General features: G+C 37.1%; 1 protein-coding gene across 5 annotated transcripts in view; it reads right to left on the reverse strand.

Moving 5' to 3' along the window:
- Positions 1-17,080, reverse strand: part of cep170ba (centrosomal protein 170Ba) — a 39,262-nt gene extending 22,182 nt beyond the window's left edge. For all 5 annotated transcript variants that reach the window (XM_053509454.1, XM_053509453.1, XM_053509450.1 and 2 more), the window contains exons 1-7: positions 16,866-17,080; positions 14,645-14,783; positions 8,340-8,429; positions 5,831-5,911; positions 5,389-5,445; positions 5,046-5,184; positions 1,086-1,199 (exon numbers count right to left, since the gene is read on the reverse strand). In XM_053509454.1, coding sequence (XP_053365429.1) covers positions 1,086-1,199; positions 5,046-5,184; positions 5,389-5,445; positions 5,831-5,911; positions 8,340-8,429; positions 14,645-14,749 — 586 coding nt within the window. In that variant the 5' untranslated portion in view covers positions 14,750-14,783; positions 16,866-17,080. The remainder of the gene's footprint in view (positions 1-1,085; positions 1,200-5,045; positions 5,185-5,388; positions 5,446-5,830; positions 5,912-8,339; positions 8,430-14,644; positions 14,784-16,865) is intronic.
- Positions 17,081-18,920: the final 1,840 nt, after the last annotated feature.

Here is an 18,920-nt window from a genome sequence, read left to right on the forward strand (position 1 = left end):
ACGTAGAATCATTCAGCCACAAAAGTATTAGTGAAGTCAAACTGTGATGCTGCAAGAGGAAAAATGCATTGCTACAGCATAAAGATGTTCTAGACAATCATTTTCCTCAAACTTTGTAACAAACTGGGGTAGGAACACAAGCAGTTTTAATCCAGACAGTAATAATTTCCCCCAACTGAAGCTGAGATAAGTGCATTAGTGTAGAAGGGGATTACATAGAGAACTAAAAACTTTATTTTGCATAATTAAAAGTCCCAGTTTGACTTGAACGCCCCACATAGATCCTCTTTTTACGCTGGGATACCATCAAGGTAGAAATATTTCTCAGTTCGCTGGAGCCCTGATAGGACTGCCTGCTTCATGTCTGAAATGCTGGCCTCCAGGAACTCCTTTAATAGGCCAAACATGTGGAAATGCCGGCTTAGAGCAAAGTCGGAACTGTACCCAGCCTTCTTTGAAATGTTTGTACCATTTAAATGTTTTACTGCAGAAAGAGTCTTAACACTGTACTGTGTTTCTTTTTTTTTTAATTATTATTATTTATTATAATTTTTTTTTTATTTTCCCCCGATTTTCTCTTTAATTTTGTCGTGTCCAATTTCCAACAGCATCACCCGGGAACTGAACCAGCGATCTGCGGATGATAGGGCGGGCACTTTACCACTGCGCCAATGCAGATCTAATGAAAATTAATCTTCTGTTTCATTGTTAAAACAACATGGAAATGTCAGTGCGTGCACTACAGCTGTTTCCTGTACACTGTAAATCTGTTGAAATACATATGAGGACAAGGTTAAGCTAGAAAACAGGAGAAGGCAGATTTGGACAGAGCCTCAGAAGGAAACAATGCCTCCCTTTTTTATTTTGCTGTAGCTTAGACGGCTGCTAATCCATCACAAGACTGTGGCTTTCTTCTAACATTACAGTCCTTGCTCAATAAGTCTTTCGTTTCACCCCAGAAGTCACCAGTGTTTTTTTTAAAGATGTTAATTATTTCTGTATAATGCACCAACCTGAATGTGACTGCAGTAACGCTGGTATACTGCCAAATCTTTTTTTATATATATAGTTTAAAAGTTACAGACCTGCACTAGTGTGGTTGCTGCTCGAATCATCAGGCTCAGGCTTGTGCTCATCATCAACATCACCCCACCAGGATGGCTGACCGTACAAAGGAGTGGGCTTGAAGGCTGGCGGCTCTGTAAGTGAGAGAAAGAAAAGAGAGATAAAGGAAGAACCAGGGATTAAAACCTTGTTTTGTTCACTTCACCCTGTAAAGCTTGAAACAGCAGGTTGCACCAGCACGTAAGCAGCTCGAGTTAAGGCATAATAAATACAGGTATACCTGCAGTGAATTTTTTTTTTGACTAAAAAACAAACATCATTTGTGGAGGCAGCAGTATGGCATCATGAGACAGTGATTGCATTAAGTACACAAATGCAAAAGAGCCACATTACAATAGACCAAGGTAAAAGCAGAATAATGACGCATCACTTGTTTCACTTTGTGGAAATCCTCTTTATGTCAAAATATTCTACACAAAGAGACACGGTCTGTTGTCCATCACCGCTAAAGTGCCATGCAGAGCTACCTTAAGCAGAAAAACACAATGACACTCTGCGTTCGAAACTGTTCAACTGGTCAATCGATGTGAATAACTCTAATTTAAAACCAATATTTTATTCCAATTTTTTGTTAGCGGGTACAGTTTAGTTTTTTCATGAACACAGAGGTTGCATGTCATTCATAATTGAATTAGAGTATGTACACGTAATCCGGTGCTAGCACTTAGGTAGGGCTGGGCAACACCCGAGTGTGAGTCAGCACAGTGGCAGCTCCATATTCTACCAAATATACAACAATCTTTAAAAAAAAAAAATCAAAATCCATGCTAGTACAGTTTCCTTACAACGTAAATGTGCTTAGGTTAGGGAAAAAAAACATTCGATTTATAATCAGATACTGTAATCAGAACCCTTTCAAATGTGGATTTTTTTTCTACTTTTTATTCTAAAACATATTAAAATGTTAAACTGTGAGAAAGAGTGAGCTGCAGGAACAGCAATTACTGTAGATCAGCTTGTTTTCCCTCTTTTTACACTTCATCCTCTCACCAAAGTTATCAACATTAACCCCCGCTTTGACGAGAGAAGGAGAGAGGGCCTTGTGTACTTTGTTGTGTAGTATATAGACATAGACGTGTCTATATCTGCTGCTACAATTTCACTTCTAGCTGAGAAATACAGTATATTTCAATTCAACAGAACATGTGCTTTTTTTCAAACTGATAGTTGTATTACAAGATGTGAAAACAACTTTCATAGTCTTTATACGATTTGGATTGCTTAGGATGATTACAGATCAGTTCCTACTATCGTTTTTTTCCTATTGCCATCTTGCTACCGTCGCCCTTACATGTAGCTTAATCAGGAACATTTTAATAATCCTCACACATTTCATACTCATTTCACTAATTTTCTTCCAATTCTGTAAAGCTGCTTTGTGACAATGACAACTGTTAAAAGCACTTTATAAATAAACTTGAACTGAAGTGAATATTCTTTTAAAATGCATGGAATACACAATTAAACTTGACAGGTTTTCACCGGGTTATTTCTGCCTCCTTTTGATAAGGGAGCCAAATGTAAATTTCCCCTGGAACCATTTTACCCCTGATCGTTTGAAGGCGGGGGTGTGGATGGCCTGCACAGGCTCCTGGAAGTTCATTGTGTATATATTTTGCAGATCACTGGACCTGCGCAGTACAGTACGTCTTAAAGTGCCTTTAGGTTTTACAAAACAAAAAAAAGTATATGTGGAAGTACTGTATGTTGTAAAGACATCAATACAAAATCCCAATCCCACGGAAACAATTAAAGGATGAAGAGGAAGGAAGGATATGGTAGACTTGGGGAAACAACTGTGATCACTTTGTGCATGAGCTAAACTCATTATATACTCTTAATAGAAAAATACTTGCCCACAAATAACTAATTTTAGGCTCCTTCTTCCTGTTCATTGCTGATGAGACAGGAAAAACTCTGTGAATCACTGTCCTGCTGGACTAGAGAGGAAACACTAGTGACTGAAATACAATTCACAACCTACAGTATAACCCACAAATTTACAATTTGTACTATAACCAGAAGTGAGGAAAGTACCAATGCATTTCCAATGCAAATTACACAATCACGTACAACGGACAGCAGGTTAATATTTCTACTTCAAATACTGCACACCTCTGTGGTTATGTAACTTAACACTGTGCACAAATGGAGTAAAGCAGAAAGTACAGATATTTGCAGTAGGATTCAGTGGAGTAAAAGTAAAAGGTAAAACTAATAAAACTACTCGTATAATGTACATACAGTACAGTATATATATGAAAACTATCTAAAAACTTCTGACTATAACCTTATACTTATGGTTTCAGATTTACACTTTTTTTTTTCATTTACTGTTACAGTTTTACAGATTAACGTTAATCACCTCATCTGATCAGGAAAACTGCCAGCAGTAACAAATCCAAATCCACTCCCATAGCAACCCTTTTAACCACTGTAACACTCTCACAATACACAGCAAGGTCACATTTCCATTCAGATCAGTATTATTCTGCCACCTTTCACAAATGGAGCGAGTAGTGAGTGGCACGCAGAGCTTCTCCCTGACAGCTAGCCACATTCAAATAAACCTCACAAGCCGCAAAGGTCATGTGATCCAGAGAAGCAAATTACTCACAATCAATTAATAAAGGAACTATTGTTTGTTAATTTTTGGAGACATCACATAACCTAACGAACAAAGCCACCCAGCTAACATTAGGGTAGCGCTGTGTACAAATAAAAACATGATGGAAAAATCATTCCCTGTTTTTTGTCCTACATTTCCACTTCTGTACTGGTCAAGGTTAAAGGGCTCCGCTCTTGTTCTCTAGTGGGCCGTGGTTCTGCAGTAGCTACCTCGACGTACTAAAACGATGAAGTATATTTCATACGAGGTATAAAACAACACATTTGAGGCATATTTCACCTGAAATATTAACATACACACTGAGGCCTGTGTTGACTTCTTATAAAATCCGCAACCTTCAAAGTAGCTGGATAGCTAAGCTTTGAGATTATATTATGTATAATCATTATTTTTTATCATTATTATGATTATGATTATTATTATACTCAAAAACACATTTTGGAACTGTACAAAATGTACAAAAAAAAGTACAAAATAATATGAGAGACATATACAAGCCACTGTACTATGTGATCTCTGCTTCACTTTATTAAGTGCTTAATGCCACTTTAAAACTCTTCTTTGTGGTTTCTTTTACAGTTTTTGTTTTTAACTCTGCCATGTTTTTTTAGATAATATTACAATAATCTTCAGTCATATGACTAATAAGGCCTTTAAAAAAAATAGTATAAAAAAAAAATTAGGAGGCCTCCGAGTGGTGCAGTAGTAAAGCACTCGCCCTATTCATCCGTAGATTGTGAGTTCGATTCCTGGGTGATGCTGTAACCTCTCGCAGCCGGAGGTCTAGAGAGAGCTGATTGGCCGAGCTCTCTCAGAGGGGAGGGATGAAAGGGACTTAGTGCTCCCGCATTAGGCCCTCCCGACTGAGTGGTAATACTAGCTTAATGTGAGAGCCCCCTAGTGACGGGGAGGAATTGGACACAACTAAATTAGGGAGAAAATCACAGAAAAAATAAAATAAATAAATAATTAGGGCATTTATTCTGGGTGGATTTTTTTACAGTTTATTCACAACTTCTGTAATTCCTTGCGGTAAAAAAGATTAAATAAGCCATGCCTGAATACAATTTTAAACGCTGGTAAATGTGAATATTTGCACTTCGCTTTGCTCTTCGATGACATCAGCCTGTCACACATTTATTAACTTCTCAAGGTAGTGAAACCAATATGGCAGCAACCAATACTAGAATCATAAAGCGCATCAGAAATATCCCAAAATGAACATTTTTATTGCTTGCGATAACCAGACTAGAGGTCAAACAGAGGTCACAGGTAAGCCAGGAGACGCTACCTGTAATAGATTTGCGCTCGCTCTTTTCGTGTTTTGAGTGTGGCACGTCTGCGGCGCTGGTCTTCTCGTCCACCTGATCGGTCTTCCCGAGCTCCAGAGGATTTACGCCCACCTGCAGCTGACTCGTGTACTTCTCATGCTGATGCCCAGAAAACACAGAAAACAGCAAATTTAAGTTCATGAGTGCATGCCATTGTGCTTCATACCCTGGAAACATGCACACACCTCCGAAACATGATCTAGAGCAGAAGTAATTAACAAGACAATGAACCGGATTGACAACTAGCTATGGTTTTTAACAAGTATCAACAGTCACACATTGGCACATCACGCACTCTTATACCTTAAGAGCCTCCTCTGGGACTTTGTGCTGACTCCGCTCCATGATGTAAACATGACAATGTGAGGAGAGTTAAGATATAACTCAGTTGTGTGAGTCAGCAAAGTACAGCACGGATGTGGAGCATTAGCCCAATAAATAAAGACAGAGAACAGGTTTCTTTGACAGTTACAGTGTCTATTCCACGACTTTTACAGAATAAAGCAGACTTGTAGAATTTTGTCCTGAACTGTGCAAAAAAAGCAGCTGAAATGTGTCTCATAAACAAGAAACGTGCTACACGTGCTACTCTCACCAGAATTTCTTGCATGCGCAACCCTTTTTTTTTTTTCATTAATGTACAACTGAATAAAGGAGATTTACTTAGCCTAGCACTTAGAAGATAACCATTAGAGAAATTATTTTTGGATAGCAGCAGGTGGATTGCTCTTGCATTTAAAAGGATATCATATCCAAATCGAATGACATCAGAGAGCTTCAGGGTGATGTAGGTCTGGTCAGGGATGCGAAGGTCATTCACAAATGTCTGTAGAGCAGAAAAGGGACGATAAGACATGCACAAAAATGGTAAATGGTAATGCACATTTAAATAAAAATATTGATTGGATGAGTTCAAAATGTGGAACTACCCATCAGTAACTTCCTACTACTTTTATAAAACCGTCATGTGGCACTTCATCAACAACAAAAGATTTGTGATGGTTATTTTTTAAGTGTTTCTTAGTCCATTACTCAAAGTATGTGCCATTTAATGTGGGATGATAATCAGACACGTTTAAGTATCAACATTAACCATGTGGACACAAGACAAACGATTTCACCAAATAATTTGAATTAAATCAGAAATGTCAGATTTCTCCCATCAAGGCATTTTGTTATAATTTTTTTTTATTAGATCTCAAAATAATTTACAGGAAGTAATTTGTTAACAGCAGATAAAATGATGTGCGTGTGGTTGTTTTTTTTGTTTTGTGGTGAAGCCTTAGTCTGATGAATGTTTGTGTCAGTTGAAAGATGGATAAGGAAAAAAAAAAAAAATGCTGTTTTATTATCATTATTGGAAACAAATTCAGAAGCAGGAAATGAGACTAGATTAAGCCTGATTTTTGGTTTGTTTTTATTTAACTAGTAACTAATTGTTATGCAGATGCATCTAAAATGTGGGTTATATACCTAAATTTTAATATTAAAATGTTTCCCCAATTTTTAATAATGCATACTTTTACATTGTTATATTAAACTAGATTACTGAACACTTGCTTATTATAACTAAATTAAATACATTTATTAGAAATGTACAAGTCATTTTAGAACAACAGAAATGAAAAAAAGGAAAAAAAAAAAAAAACAAGAACAAAAAATAAAACAAAAACAGAAGCTCTATTTCACAAACCGACTGAGCACCAGAGTAAAGACAACTTTAAACACTGTTTTTAAATATCTCTTTAATCAGGGCAATCATTTATTTTCCGCAGCCACCTTGTTGTGTGCGTGAATCAACATTTTGGCAAATGCTTTTTCAGTCAAACACGATGAGGAGGAACATTCCACACATGAGACTCTTGCCGGAGTTATAATTCATACTGACTATTACAGGTGCTGAAAGGAAGTTAAAGAAATCTCTGGCAACTGACCACTTCCACATATTCAGGACTCATCAGAGATAAAATATGGCCTATAAAATTTATCATCTGACTTTGAATAAACAGTTCAGCTACAGAGGTGCACAAATAACTACAAACAAATGTACAGTTGTCATTATTCGGAAATCTAGTTACGGATACAAAAAAACATCATACTTGTATTTTAAAGGTTTATTTATGTTGTAAAGTTGAAGGCTTTTACATTAGGCTCTATAGTAGCCTCATTTCTAAATGAGGACATAAAGATAAAGTTTATCTTTTTTTTTTTTTAAGTTTAAAAAGTTTTATTTTTGACAGCCATTTTGACAGTATTTTATTTAAATGATTTATTTATTATTATTATTATTATTATTATTATTATTATTGCTATCCTTTAGCTTGAGATTGTGCTACTGGACCTGTTTAAATGAAATCTAAATAAATAAATAAACTAAGAAAAAAATGTGTTGCTATGACTAGTTATAAACCAGTTAAACCATCAGGTAAGAAAAAGGTGGACATTTGCACCTGTATGCAGAACAAAGCTATTGTATAGCTAACTGATTTGCTACTATAATAAAGTCACATTGGAAAATAAAGACATTAGGGCATCTATCCAACCATCTAGGAACCTTGTATTCCAACTAGGGACTGTGGAGGCCAGTAATCATTAACATTGTATTTATTCTCATTTTTTTCAACCGTGATAGGACCTCCAGTCATCATTCATACACAATTTGGGAATGCCAATTAGCCTAATATGTTGGATTTGGGACTGTGGGGAAAAACGGAAGCACCCAGAGGAAACACACCAAGCACGGGGAGTAGATGCAAACTCCAAGCACACAGACCAAAGGCAGGAATCAAGCCTGGATCCATGAGGTGCAAGCAACAGTGCTAACCACTAAGCCACTGTGCCACCTTAAAGACATTAGGCAATCTCGGATAAAATTGATCAAAAAACAGAAAAGCTCATCATGCTGACATTTTGTCAAGAGCAAAAACTCAATGAGCTACAACAGAAGCTTTATTTAGATTATTTATGAGCATTTATTAAAGCTAACTAGCTATCTATACATTATTACATTATATTAGCTCACACTTTTTAGTCTGGTCATTTATGATTGCAGTCAATCAAAACATAGGACTGGGCAAGTACACTGGAGTTTCCACTTGCTTGATGGCTAAGTTAATCAATTTTGCAATTGTCCAGCACCAAATAATCATTTATACTTTCCAAAGTGCCAATAAATGCTTAGAGTGTGTGGTGCAGGTGTAGACTTCCACGTGTAAGTGTCTGCTTTTAAATAAGATCATTTACTGTGAACTCACCCCGTTAAGACTGCCCAGGTCTTTAACAAGGTGCTCGTCTGTGGCCGGGTCATAGTTGATGACGGCATGCTGTTTATCCACACTACGAGACTGTTTAAAAAAAAAAAAAAAAAAAAAAAAAAAACACACACAAACAAGGTTAATGAACTTGCCAGAATTTAAAAATACACTCATGTGGAAGAAAAGACATTCTTTATACATAATATGTTGAATTGTGTGCGACACCGGACCATCACACCCATATGTTGTTTTAAAACATCCAATTCCAGTTCTGTTACTATGACCTCTATTCTTCTGGGAAGGCTTTTTGTCAGATTTTAAAATATAGATTTTATAATAAAGCTTCCTTTATTTCACTCCTACTTTAAACAGACCGTTTCAGTGTCTATGTAAATGAACTACGGCTGAGCCACAGAGAACAGCAGAGCCGAGCAACAAGCCATGGTAGGGACAATCTTATTATATAAGGGTCACAATAGAGGGACAATCTAATTGGCTTGTTTAAACGCTGGACTATTCAAAAATAGGAATAGGACAAAAAGCAGGATTGTTTTTTTTTTAAAGACACACGTGAATGTCTAAAAATGACTAAGAAGTTATAGTTGCATAAAAGATCACATTTAAAGCTACAGCATACAAAGACATTCTGGACAACTGTGTCCTTAATAACCCGCACAAATTCACTGACTCTCCATTAAGAATTCTGGATCATGGCCAAATCATAATTATCATTTTGGGGGGTGAGGGGTGGGGGGTGAACCCTAATCCTAGGTTGTATTATGTTTTTGAGTCATGAACTTAATTATTTATCAGATCAGCAAAAAGGGAGACAAATAAACTTGGCTTTACATTTATTGCCCATGGTTAAAACTTCTTTTAAATAAAATTGTTTAAATGAAAACAACAATAATTTAATAAAATCTTCAAATAAAATATACGTTATGCACTTGTTAAACTAAACTGCAATATGAGACATGAAGATTCTTTTTCACTCTTTGTGTTATTGCTTAATAGGTTTTCCCATTAAAAAATACTAACATTTAGGCAAAGGATAGAGACAAAGTATGTGCATATATAATTAAGCAGGCCTGTATTTTATTTATTTGTTTATTTTTTGTAATTCGTGTGTGTGGAATCAACATTATCTGGCAACCTATCCATGATCCGGTCTTATTTTACAATGCCTAGCAAGTACCGAACAATGACGGGAGAGCGTGGTTGACTGAGGGGAAAATACAAATTGTGCGTGAAAAATGTGCAAAAATATTAGGAATATGCCTCAAAACCCCTTACAGTACGACACTACTGTATGTTTACATGCGGTGTGACTCACGACTGTGAGGAGAGATCTGCACATCAGCTACAGCCCGTCATCGCTAGACTTTATCGAGAGTCAAACGTGCAAAAGAACAATCACTGTGAAACAAAATGTCTCAATTATCCTGTTCATTATTTTTGGGAGCCAAAATCATAACTGAACGTGAAAGTTTAATTAATTATCTGAACAGTAATACTCAATAAAGACAGACAGATAAAAAAAAAAAAACTTAATTAAGCGTCTCAGTAGTGGTAAAAACACAAACATTCACAGACAATAATAAATACAGCATTGAAAAAAAACTAACTTTTTTTTTTTTTTTTAACTTTATTTATTCTCACATGTCCAACTGGCAACATGACAACATGGCTTGTTTAAAAAAAAATACCCACAATGAAAATCTGTTCCACTTCATCGGTGAGTGAATACCAGTAACTCCACAGTGTGTCTTCTTATTTTACTGTTCGTAGTGCAGGTCAAAAGTGGTAAGAAAAAATATCACTATGAAACAAAACAACTGCTAATATTAATTAATAGACCTAATTTTAAATGTAAGTACTTTTACCATTCAGTCATGTTAGATACTTATCTGGAGATATTTGTTAAGCAAAAAACTTTATGCAACTTGTACCATTTTTAGTTGAATGTTATGTGTATGACGTTCCATTATGTACACTAGCGTACAAAAGTTTTAGAACACTTTCTAACTCCATGATCGTTCCTGATTTTTATTTCTTTCTACATTGTAAAGGAATGCTGAAGGCGTCCAAAAAATGCATTTATCTCCTTTGAACAGTTGATATTGAGATGTTTCTGCTACTTCTGCTCAGTAAAGACTCCATAACGCCTCTAATCTGAGGTGCTGTTAATTGCTCATTTTTCTGGCTGATAACTCTAAATGAACTTCTCGTCTGCGGCAGAGGTAGGTTTTGGTCTCGTCCTCCTGGGATGGCCTTCATGAGAGCCAGTTTCATTATGGTGCTTGACGGATTTTGCAAATGCACTTGACAATACTGTTCTTGCAAGAACTATTACAGAAAGGCTGACCTCTGTGTCTTAAAATAACAACTAACTGTTGTTTTTGTTGTTGTTATGTAATTACCTAATCCCATGTGTGTTATTTTATAGTTTTGAAACCCCCAGTATTGTTGTAGAATGTAATAAATCACTAAACAAAAAAAAAAAAAAGAAATTTGCAAAATTGAACGGTGATGTACATGTAGCAAATAAAAAAAACTGCACACTAAAAACTTGAAACCAGTTAGTAATTATTTCATTTCCTGATGAAATTGCAACAAAGGAATTTAAATATCAGCAAACGTCTAGAGGAAAGCACAATTACAGACAGGCTTTCATTTGTTTTATCTTTTGTGTTCTTATCTTCCACACATCAGGGGAGGCCGTGCTCTGAAGCCAAACTCATTTGCAGCCTCATTAGAGCTCTTTAGAGAAGCCTCTGTGAGCTTGTGAGCTCTGAGCAACATTCCTGCTTAATGTGTTACACTTATTTGTGTTACACATTATAAAAAAATAGTTGTGTGTGTATATACACACACACACACACACACTGTATATACTATATATACATAAATATATATATATATAGACACACGCACTGTGTAATGCAAACTAATCCCGGAAGTAGCTCATGTGTATGTATACCAATATTTATTATTATATACAATATTTTCAGTGTATAAGTGAATGTATAAAATGTCCAAAAATGTCCGATATATCGTATGTGTGTGCGGGTGGGGTTGCGGGAGAAATGAGCCGTATCATGAATCAGTCTGGAAGCACGAGAAGCACTGTATATACACACACAAAGTTTTTTCAAAGAGCAAGAGCAAGAAGTGATACATGAAATCAATTCCAATTGGGAATTTAAGGAAGGCAGTTGCCTTGCAGCACAGAAGCCATCAAACATCACGAGCATCTTTTTGCACGTGAAGAATGGGCAAAGACTCAGATCGAGAGGTGTAAAAACTTGTCAGCACTTACTGAAAACATATGTTAGAAGTTATAAAAGTTTAAAGGATGTGCCGCGAAAGGTACTAAAGCTGTGGGTTGAATAATACAGGACATGCACATGTGTTAAAAGAGTTACATTTTTCATATGAACTTAAAAGTTTAGTCAACTTCCGTTGTCAATTAAGTCGAGTCACTCAGTACTTTTTCTACGGCTCGTTCATGTTGCTCTCAGCAGACTCCTCCTTGATAAGATTTCCCCACATTCTTTAGTTTACTTAGAGAGCCGTCCTGTTCTTGGTAATATCACTGCGATGCCCCGTTATCTCTACTTGTTCACAGAGAGTTCCCAGACATGCTTTGTAAGCTATATGTAATATTTACTTTTGATCACCAGTCTGAGTGTGATCGTTCACTCACATGCTTCATTACAAAAAGGTGTGCATACTTCAGCAACCACATTATTATAAGTAGTTTTTTTCCCCTTAATTTCCCTTTCAATCTCTTCATTTGTTTTGCAGTTAAAAACTAATGGTTGTTATCTCACAAAAACCTGCAGAGGAACGTGTAGACTTAATATCCACTCTTTGTCAATTTAGCCTAAACCAAACTCAATTAAGATCTTTCAAACTGGCACTGAAAACAAACAGGAGCCTTAGGTTTCATGTCTCTAAACTACAGTTGCTATGGTTCTGATGCATTGTGTCAGCGCACCCAAAGGCTTGGGGCCAGGAGGCATGCCATCAACATACCAGTGTTCACCTAAGCATAAAGAACGCGAACAAGAAAGGCTAAGGATTGTGTGACTGTGAGGATGTGAATGCAACGGAACAAGCTTTTTACAGTGTGGTTTACCAATGTGGTAAGGAAGGGATTTTAAAATAACCTCGGACAAAAATGAAATGAATACAAAGTTTTTAAAGGCAGAGACACTTTTAAAGACACTTCCAGTGGTCTACACAGACAAGGAGAAAGGAGGGAATGGGCAAATACAGATTGAGATAGAGAGAGCGAAAGAGAGAGAGAGTGTGAGAGAGAAAGATGTGGAAAGTTTTCAAACACTGCTATCAGGTCCTTACAGCAGAAACGCTGACATGGTGGAAGTTACGGTTCTCCTGCATGTAAAAGATTAATGAAGCGCAATCATGACCGGTCCAACATCAGAACACCAGTCAAACAAACATATCATTTATAAATGGCTTTAAACCTAAGGCGTTCTGGCTTTCTTTTTCCTAAAGCATTTTCATAAGCAGTGTTTAAGTCCATCTGACTGATATTCATCTACAGTATTGTGACCATTTCTGTACAAAAAAGAACGTAAGCTATAACTCGACTAATGATGCAGACTGTGCGCAACTGGCCAATTAATCCAAAATGAACCGAAGCCGACATTCAGAACATCTAACCGATGTCGGATACTGGTTTTCTACTTTTTTTTTTTCATTATTCTGTTAACTTCGTTAATACAAAATGTTATAACTGTGAGCATTCAAGTACAGTCCTCTTAAAAACATACTACAGCATGTGTAGTCACGTACTTCCACCCACGTCCAGTCTGCCACACGAAGGAGAACTCTTTCATTCAAAAAAAAGTCCCACCTGAGCAAATTCACAATACAAACCATGTCAGTGAACTATATGGGCAAAACGTGCATAGCACTTTTTCTACATCAGCAGGTAAACCGTGATAGATCCAGTAAAAACCTATTTCATCATAACTTGGTTTTAACTTTAGTGAGTAGCACTGAGTGAGTGTTATCACGTGTGATAACCCTGGACGTTTGTGTTGACACAATGAAACAAAAAAAATCAGCCAGTACAATCCAGAACATAAACATCTCTTCCAAAAACACATTTTATCTGTTTAGAACTTTATTATCCAAGATATAAGAAGAACGATGGCAATGTTAAAGCAGCAGGTAATAATAATAAAGCCTCGATTTAACATGCAATGCTTCACTTAAAACCATGCAGATTAACTGTCAGGTTTAAACAGCTTGTTCTCTAAGCTTAGATCAATTTGTGACAGACACCTCCGAGCTCTTATCCTGTTGCCCTCTCGCTCTCTGGAAAATGTTTAACTTTTTCAAAGAATGCGAGAACAGTTATTATTGTTATGGATTTTTAAATAAACATGATGTATAGTGCAGAAATACTTTTTCCGTGGCTAGGAACTTCTTGAACTTTAATATTATTTAATTGCATATTTTTGCCTATTTATTATAGTCATAAGACTTTCAATTCTTGAACTTTCCATCCACAGAACACATTAGTCCCGAGCTGACATTATTTATAGGCATAGCTGTTTGTGAGTCATTGAGGTTTGGATGAGAAAATATTAAAAGTGACCGGGCCAACAGAATAATAATTATGAGAAATATCATAGCTTGGATAATGATGAGTTGTGAATTCCACCAGCTCCATCACAGGCCCCGGCTCTGATTCATCAGTCTGGACATTTCAGTACACAAAACAACCTAGTTAAGCAGTTTCTCGCCTAATGATGCAGACTGAGCATGCAGGGCTGAGCAATTAATAAATTAATTGAACCTGAAATAACTTCTAAACTATGTAATCTTGCCCATATCGCATATTTATTTTTTTGATTCTCTTAATATTTTAGTAATTGTTAACGCAAAATGTTGATACCTTCCCCACTGTGTGTGTACATGTACTGTCCTTCTAAAAACATACTACCGTGTGTGTGTGTAGTCACATGACTCCACCCACATCCTGTCTGTAACTAATTCACAGTGAACAAAAAAATACTACCAATAACTGTTCATTAATCATAATCAAGAAAAACAAAAGTAGTTCAGAAAATCATAAAAGCGACCGGGCCAACAGAAAAATAGTTATAGCTTGGATAATGATGAGTTGTGAATTCCACGAGCTCCGTCACAGACCCCGGCTCGGATTCATCGACCCCTTAGGGGTTATGAGTTTGGACTCCGCAGAGAACTACTGGTACAGAATAAGTGTGTGTGTGTACTGCATGTGTGTGTATATAGGATCTCACCTGAAGCATCAGCTCGCAGTCCTCTCGACCAACAAAGATCATTTCACGTGGCAGACGGTGGCGTGTGCCTGAACTGCTCACCAGGAACCACGAGGTCACACTCATCTTCACACGTGTTTATCAAATAGTATTTAGCATCCTAAAACAGCAAAGTCACATTATAAGTGAAACCTTTTAGTAACCAACATGAAAACAGACACCAGATTTTACATACGAAGTAACTGTAATGGTTAAAGTTGTCACATCTGTCTCTAAAAAATAAAATAAAAAATAAAAAGAAGAACAATAGAAACTTTAAGCTTAGAGTGAATAATGATGTTGATTATGTCCTCACTGTTGGTAATGTTTCAACTTATGATACTGTAATTTTTTATTTTAGGTTTTTTTTTTGTTGTTCTGGGGGGTGGGTCATGTAAAAGGGATAAAAAATTTTAAATCAAGAAAATATTGTTAACTCTTTTTGCAACTGTTCAATTCTGTTCTTCCTTCAATAAAAAAAAGCTTTAAGCTTAAAATCAAAACAAATCAAACTAGTGCAACCCCATAACCAGAATTCCAGCCTCCTTAATTTGACTATTTAAGTGATTATTTAATTGATCTTGTCTATTATATTGAATTAAGATGACTTATCCACATTCCCGCAATCCAGGTCTCTGTTAACAGGTGACATATCATAGCAATTTTAACAGTTTTAACGGTTAGGAGGTAACCTGTGAAGGAGTTTTCATGCAAGGCACGAGTGATTTGCACCGCGCACATGAAGGATTGCTCCCCACCACACCACTCCAGGTCTGGCTAGCGTTCATGCTGTTCATATGCTCTGTACTCGAATGTACCCCTTAGACAGCTCTGCATCAGTTCAAGGCGGAGTCCTAGGTGGTATGTAAGTACCCAACGCCTAGTCAATCTGAAGGTAATTTAAGGCATGTTACATCACGTGACAGAGTCAATCTGCCAGGAAGTGTTAGGAATTTACATTTGGGACAGTTTAAGAAAAGGTGCGAAAAGTCCATTGGCATCAGTGATCTTGACTTTTTCAGAAGGTTAGATAAATATCTGCGGAGATTCTCATTTATCCAGGTTATGATTGTTCTAAAGGTCGCTTTGAACGTTTTTGTTAGTCTTTCGTCTGTTCCCGTCGAGGGGTCGCCACAGCGGACCATCCGATCCGCACAACAACTTGGCACAGGTTTTATGCCGAATGCCCTTCCTGACGCAACCCTCTTTGGGATCAGCAATGCATCCAGTGCCTGGGGTTTCGGGACTGGGTGGTAATCGAACCCGGGCCTTTCACATGGGAGACAAGAAACCTAACAATGAAACTCTAATGCCATACAAAGGTTGCTTTGAATAAGTACTGTATAAATATTTAAAGACTAAATATACACCAATATGATATATATGATCATAATGTAATATTATTAATATATTAATATAGTATACATCATACTATTTTTCTTTTCTTAAATGTTTTTACTGTGTGTACATACACACATATACATACACACACTAATATATATCTATATATAAATATATATATATATATATATATACACATACACACACAGGTATATACACACACACACACACACACACACACAAATCAATCACTAATTAATATACTATATTACTATTACATATATTACATACACACACATTTACACATATATAGATAGATATATAGCCTAGTCATGGCAATAAACAAATAAACAAACAATTAAAGGCTTGGTTTAATCAGCAGGCACGTTCACTGTGTTGACCTGGGCCGTGTCCTAAACCGCACACTACCGCACTAATCACTTGTCACTCTGGCACAGGTGTTAGTCCTATGTGACGTCATATCTATGCTGACTATTCAGCACTGGATTACGGCGTGCAGGACGAAGCTTATCGCCTCACTGTGTTTGAGAACATCCTGGTTTCTGATTTGATTATCTGTTATTGAATCCAGAGGAAGTCGCTCCGAGGCACAAAGTCTCTCCTCCTACACTATAATGTGTGTTTGAAGTGAAATGGAACAGATCCAGTATGTTCTGAGGGGGGGCGCGTGAACGAGAGGCAGCTGTTGCTATGAGATGAGGAGCGGCTCAGCTCGGCTAGCGCGCTGGAGCTAAACACCGAGCCTTAGCTCTCCAACAAATAACCGGAATAACACTCAGTTTATTCACCGTTCAAGTTTAAAACAGCATTATTTTAGATAACTAGACGTTGTACTACTTACCCAAAATGAACTTTCAGGGCGGAGTTAGAAGCTTGAACCGAGCGTTCAGCAACAGGAAATGAGGGAGCGCGTCTCTGACATTCCCAAACCACAACAACTTCAGCACCCAAGTCCCATTATACACTCTCACTCAGCTAAAAGTTTTACTAAAGTCATGAAATCAGCGTTCAGTTCAAAAGACGTCGTCATCCAGGTGGATCAAACTCTGACACACACACACACACACACACACCCTCCCTCCCTCCCTTCCTTTCCTTTCCAAACAGGAGAGCAGCGAGTTCTCCCAGCTCCGCTCTACACGGGGTTGCCAGATTCCCCAAATTTCCAACATCCAGCCCAATCTGTAACTTCATCAACTTCAAAGATGTCCGTCCATCCAGAAATCTCTAAAGTCCAGTTCGTGCCATTTTATTTATTCCCATTTTATAACTGTGAGGGAATCTTTAGTCAACAATCACACATCGTCTATACTGCTTAATTCTGTACAGGGTCGTGTGGGGCCCGGATCCTATCCCAGAAGAATTAGGGCCTAAAGCATTGTACACCCAAGAAAGGATGCCAATTCATCACAGAGCGCACACACACACACACGCTCTTTCACACATGCTACAGTCACGCCAATCAGTCTAATCTGCATGTCTTTTGACAGTGGAAGGAAACCCACCAAGCACAGGGAGAACATGCAAACTCTATGCATGCAGACCCAAAACAGGTATCCAACCCTCAACCCTGGAGGTGCAAGGCGACAGTGCTAACCACTAAGCCACAATGCTGCCACATGTACACTCACTACAGGCAATTTGGGAACACCAAACTGCTTGTCTTTGGACTGTGGGAGGACACCGGAGTACCTGGAGGAAACCCACCAAACAGGCATGGGAAGAATAAGCACACAGACCCTGAGACAGGAATCACATCCAGACTCTGGAGGTTGCAAGATGACCCTAAGACACTGTGCCATTTACTACAAAACCAGCTATGAAATCATATGAAGGCATGCAAGTACATTAGATAGCCATTCATAGCCGTTTTGATTCCCACATTTTCCAAATTACACATGCCTTAACAAAGACCATCATGACAATATTACCAATAGGCTGCATTGTAATGCATAAAACTGCAAAGCATATCAAATTAGTAAATCGATTAATAATAGTGACAATTACATCAATAGTAGCATAAAACATTTGGTATATTTGAAATACCTCTTAAATAACATATTATAATCATCAGTAGTAGTAGTAGTAATATATGCATTTATCACATGTACTGTATTTATTCCCATTTTACAATAATGGTAGGACCTCCAGTCAACATTACATGCTCATTCACACACTATGAACAATTCGTTACTGCCAATTAGCTAAACCTGTTTGGACTGTAGGAGGAAACCAACCAAGTAAGCATGGCGAGAACATGCAAACTCCACTCACGCAGACCCGAGACAATAATTGAACCCAGACGCAGGTGGAAGGCAACTGTACTAACCACTAAGCCACAGTGAAATTTCTGGAACTGGGTTAAAATCAGGAAAAACCTTACAGGATCGTGTTGAACTGTCAATTAAATGATATCATGACTGGAGGTCACTTAAACACTTGATGAAGTTGCATGGTTAAAAAATCAGCAAAAATCATAACTATGTTTAATAGTGAAAATAGGGAAATAGAGCATTTTCATACACAAAATGTAAAGAAAAACTGAAATGTGCTTTTTTAGCATGATTATAAGGATTGGACTTTGGTCTTAATTGATTAGTTCAGATTGACCCTATTTCAGAGCAATGGGTGCATCAGAAATGATCAATCATTTTCACACATGGCTACTTTATTGTATGTTATAATCAAAGCTAAAGGTGACAGAATGAAATTACCTATTACAGCCCGGCAGTGAATTTCATAAGAATCGTAATAAATGTATCACCATTTCATTTTCTGAATAATTAAAGAACAATTTAAATATCTATTTATTTATAATTAGTTCTATAACATGACACATCAGCCCAAAATAAATAATTGAAAATAAAAAGTCTTTTAAACATCCAAATCTTTTATG

This window comes from Clarias gariepinus, chromosome 13 (genome assembly GCF_024256425.1).
Source record: "Clarias gariepinus isolate MV-2021 ecotype Netherlands chromosome 13, CGAR_prim_01v2, whole genome shotgun sequence".
NCBI lineage: Eukaryota > Metazoa > Chordata > Actinopteri > Siluriformes > Clariidae > Clarias > Clarias gariepinus.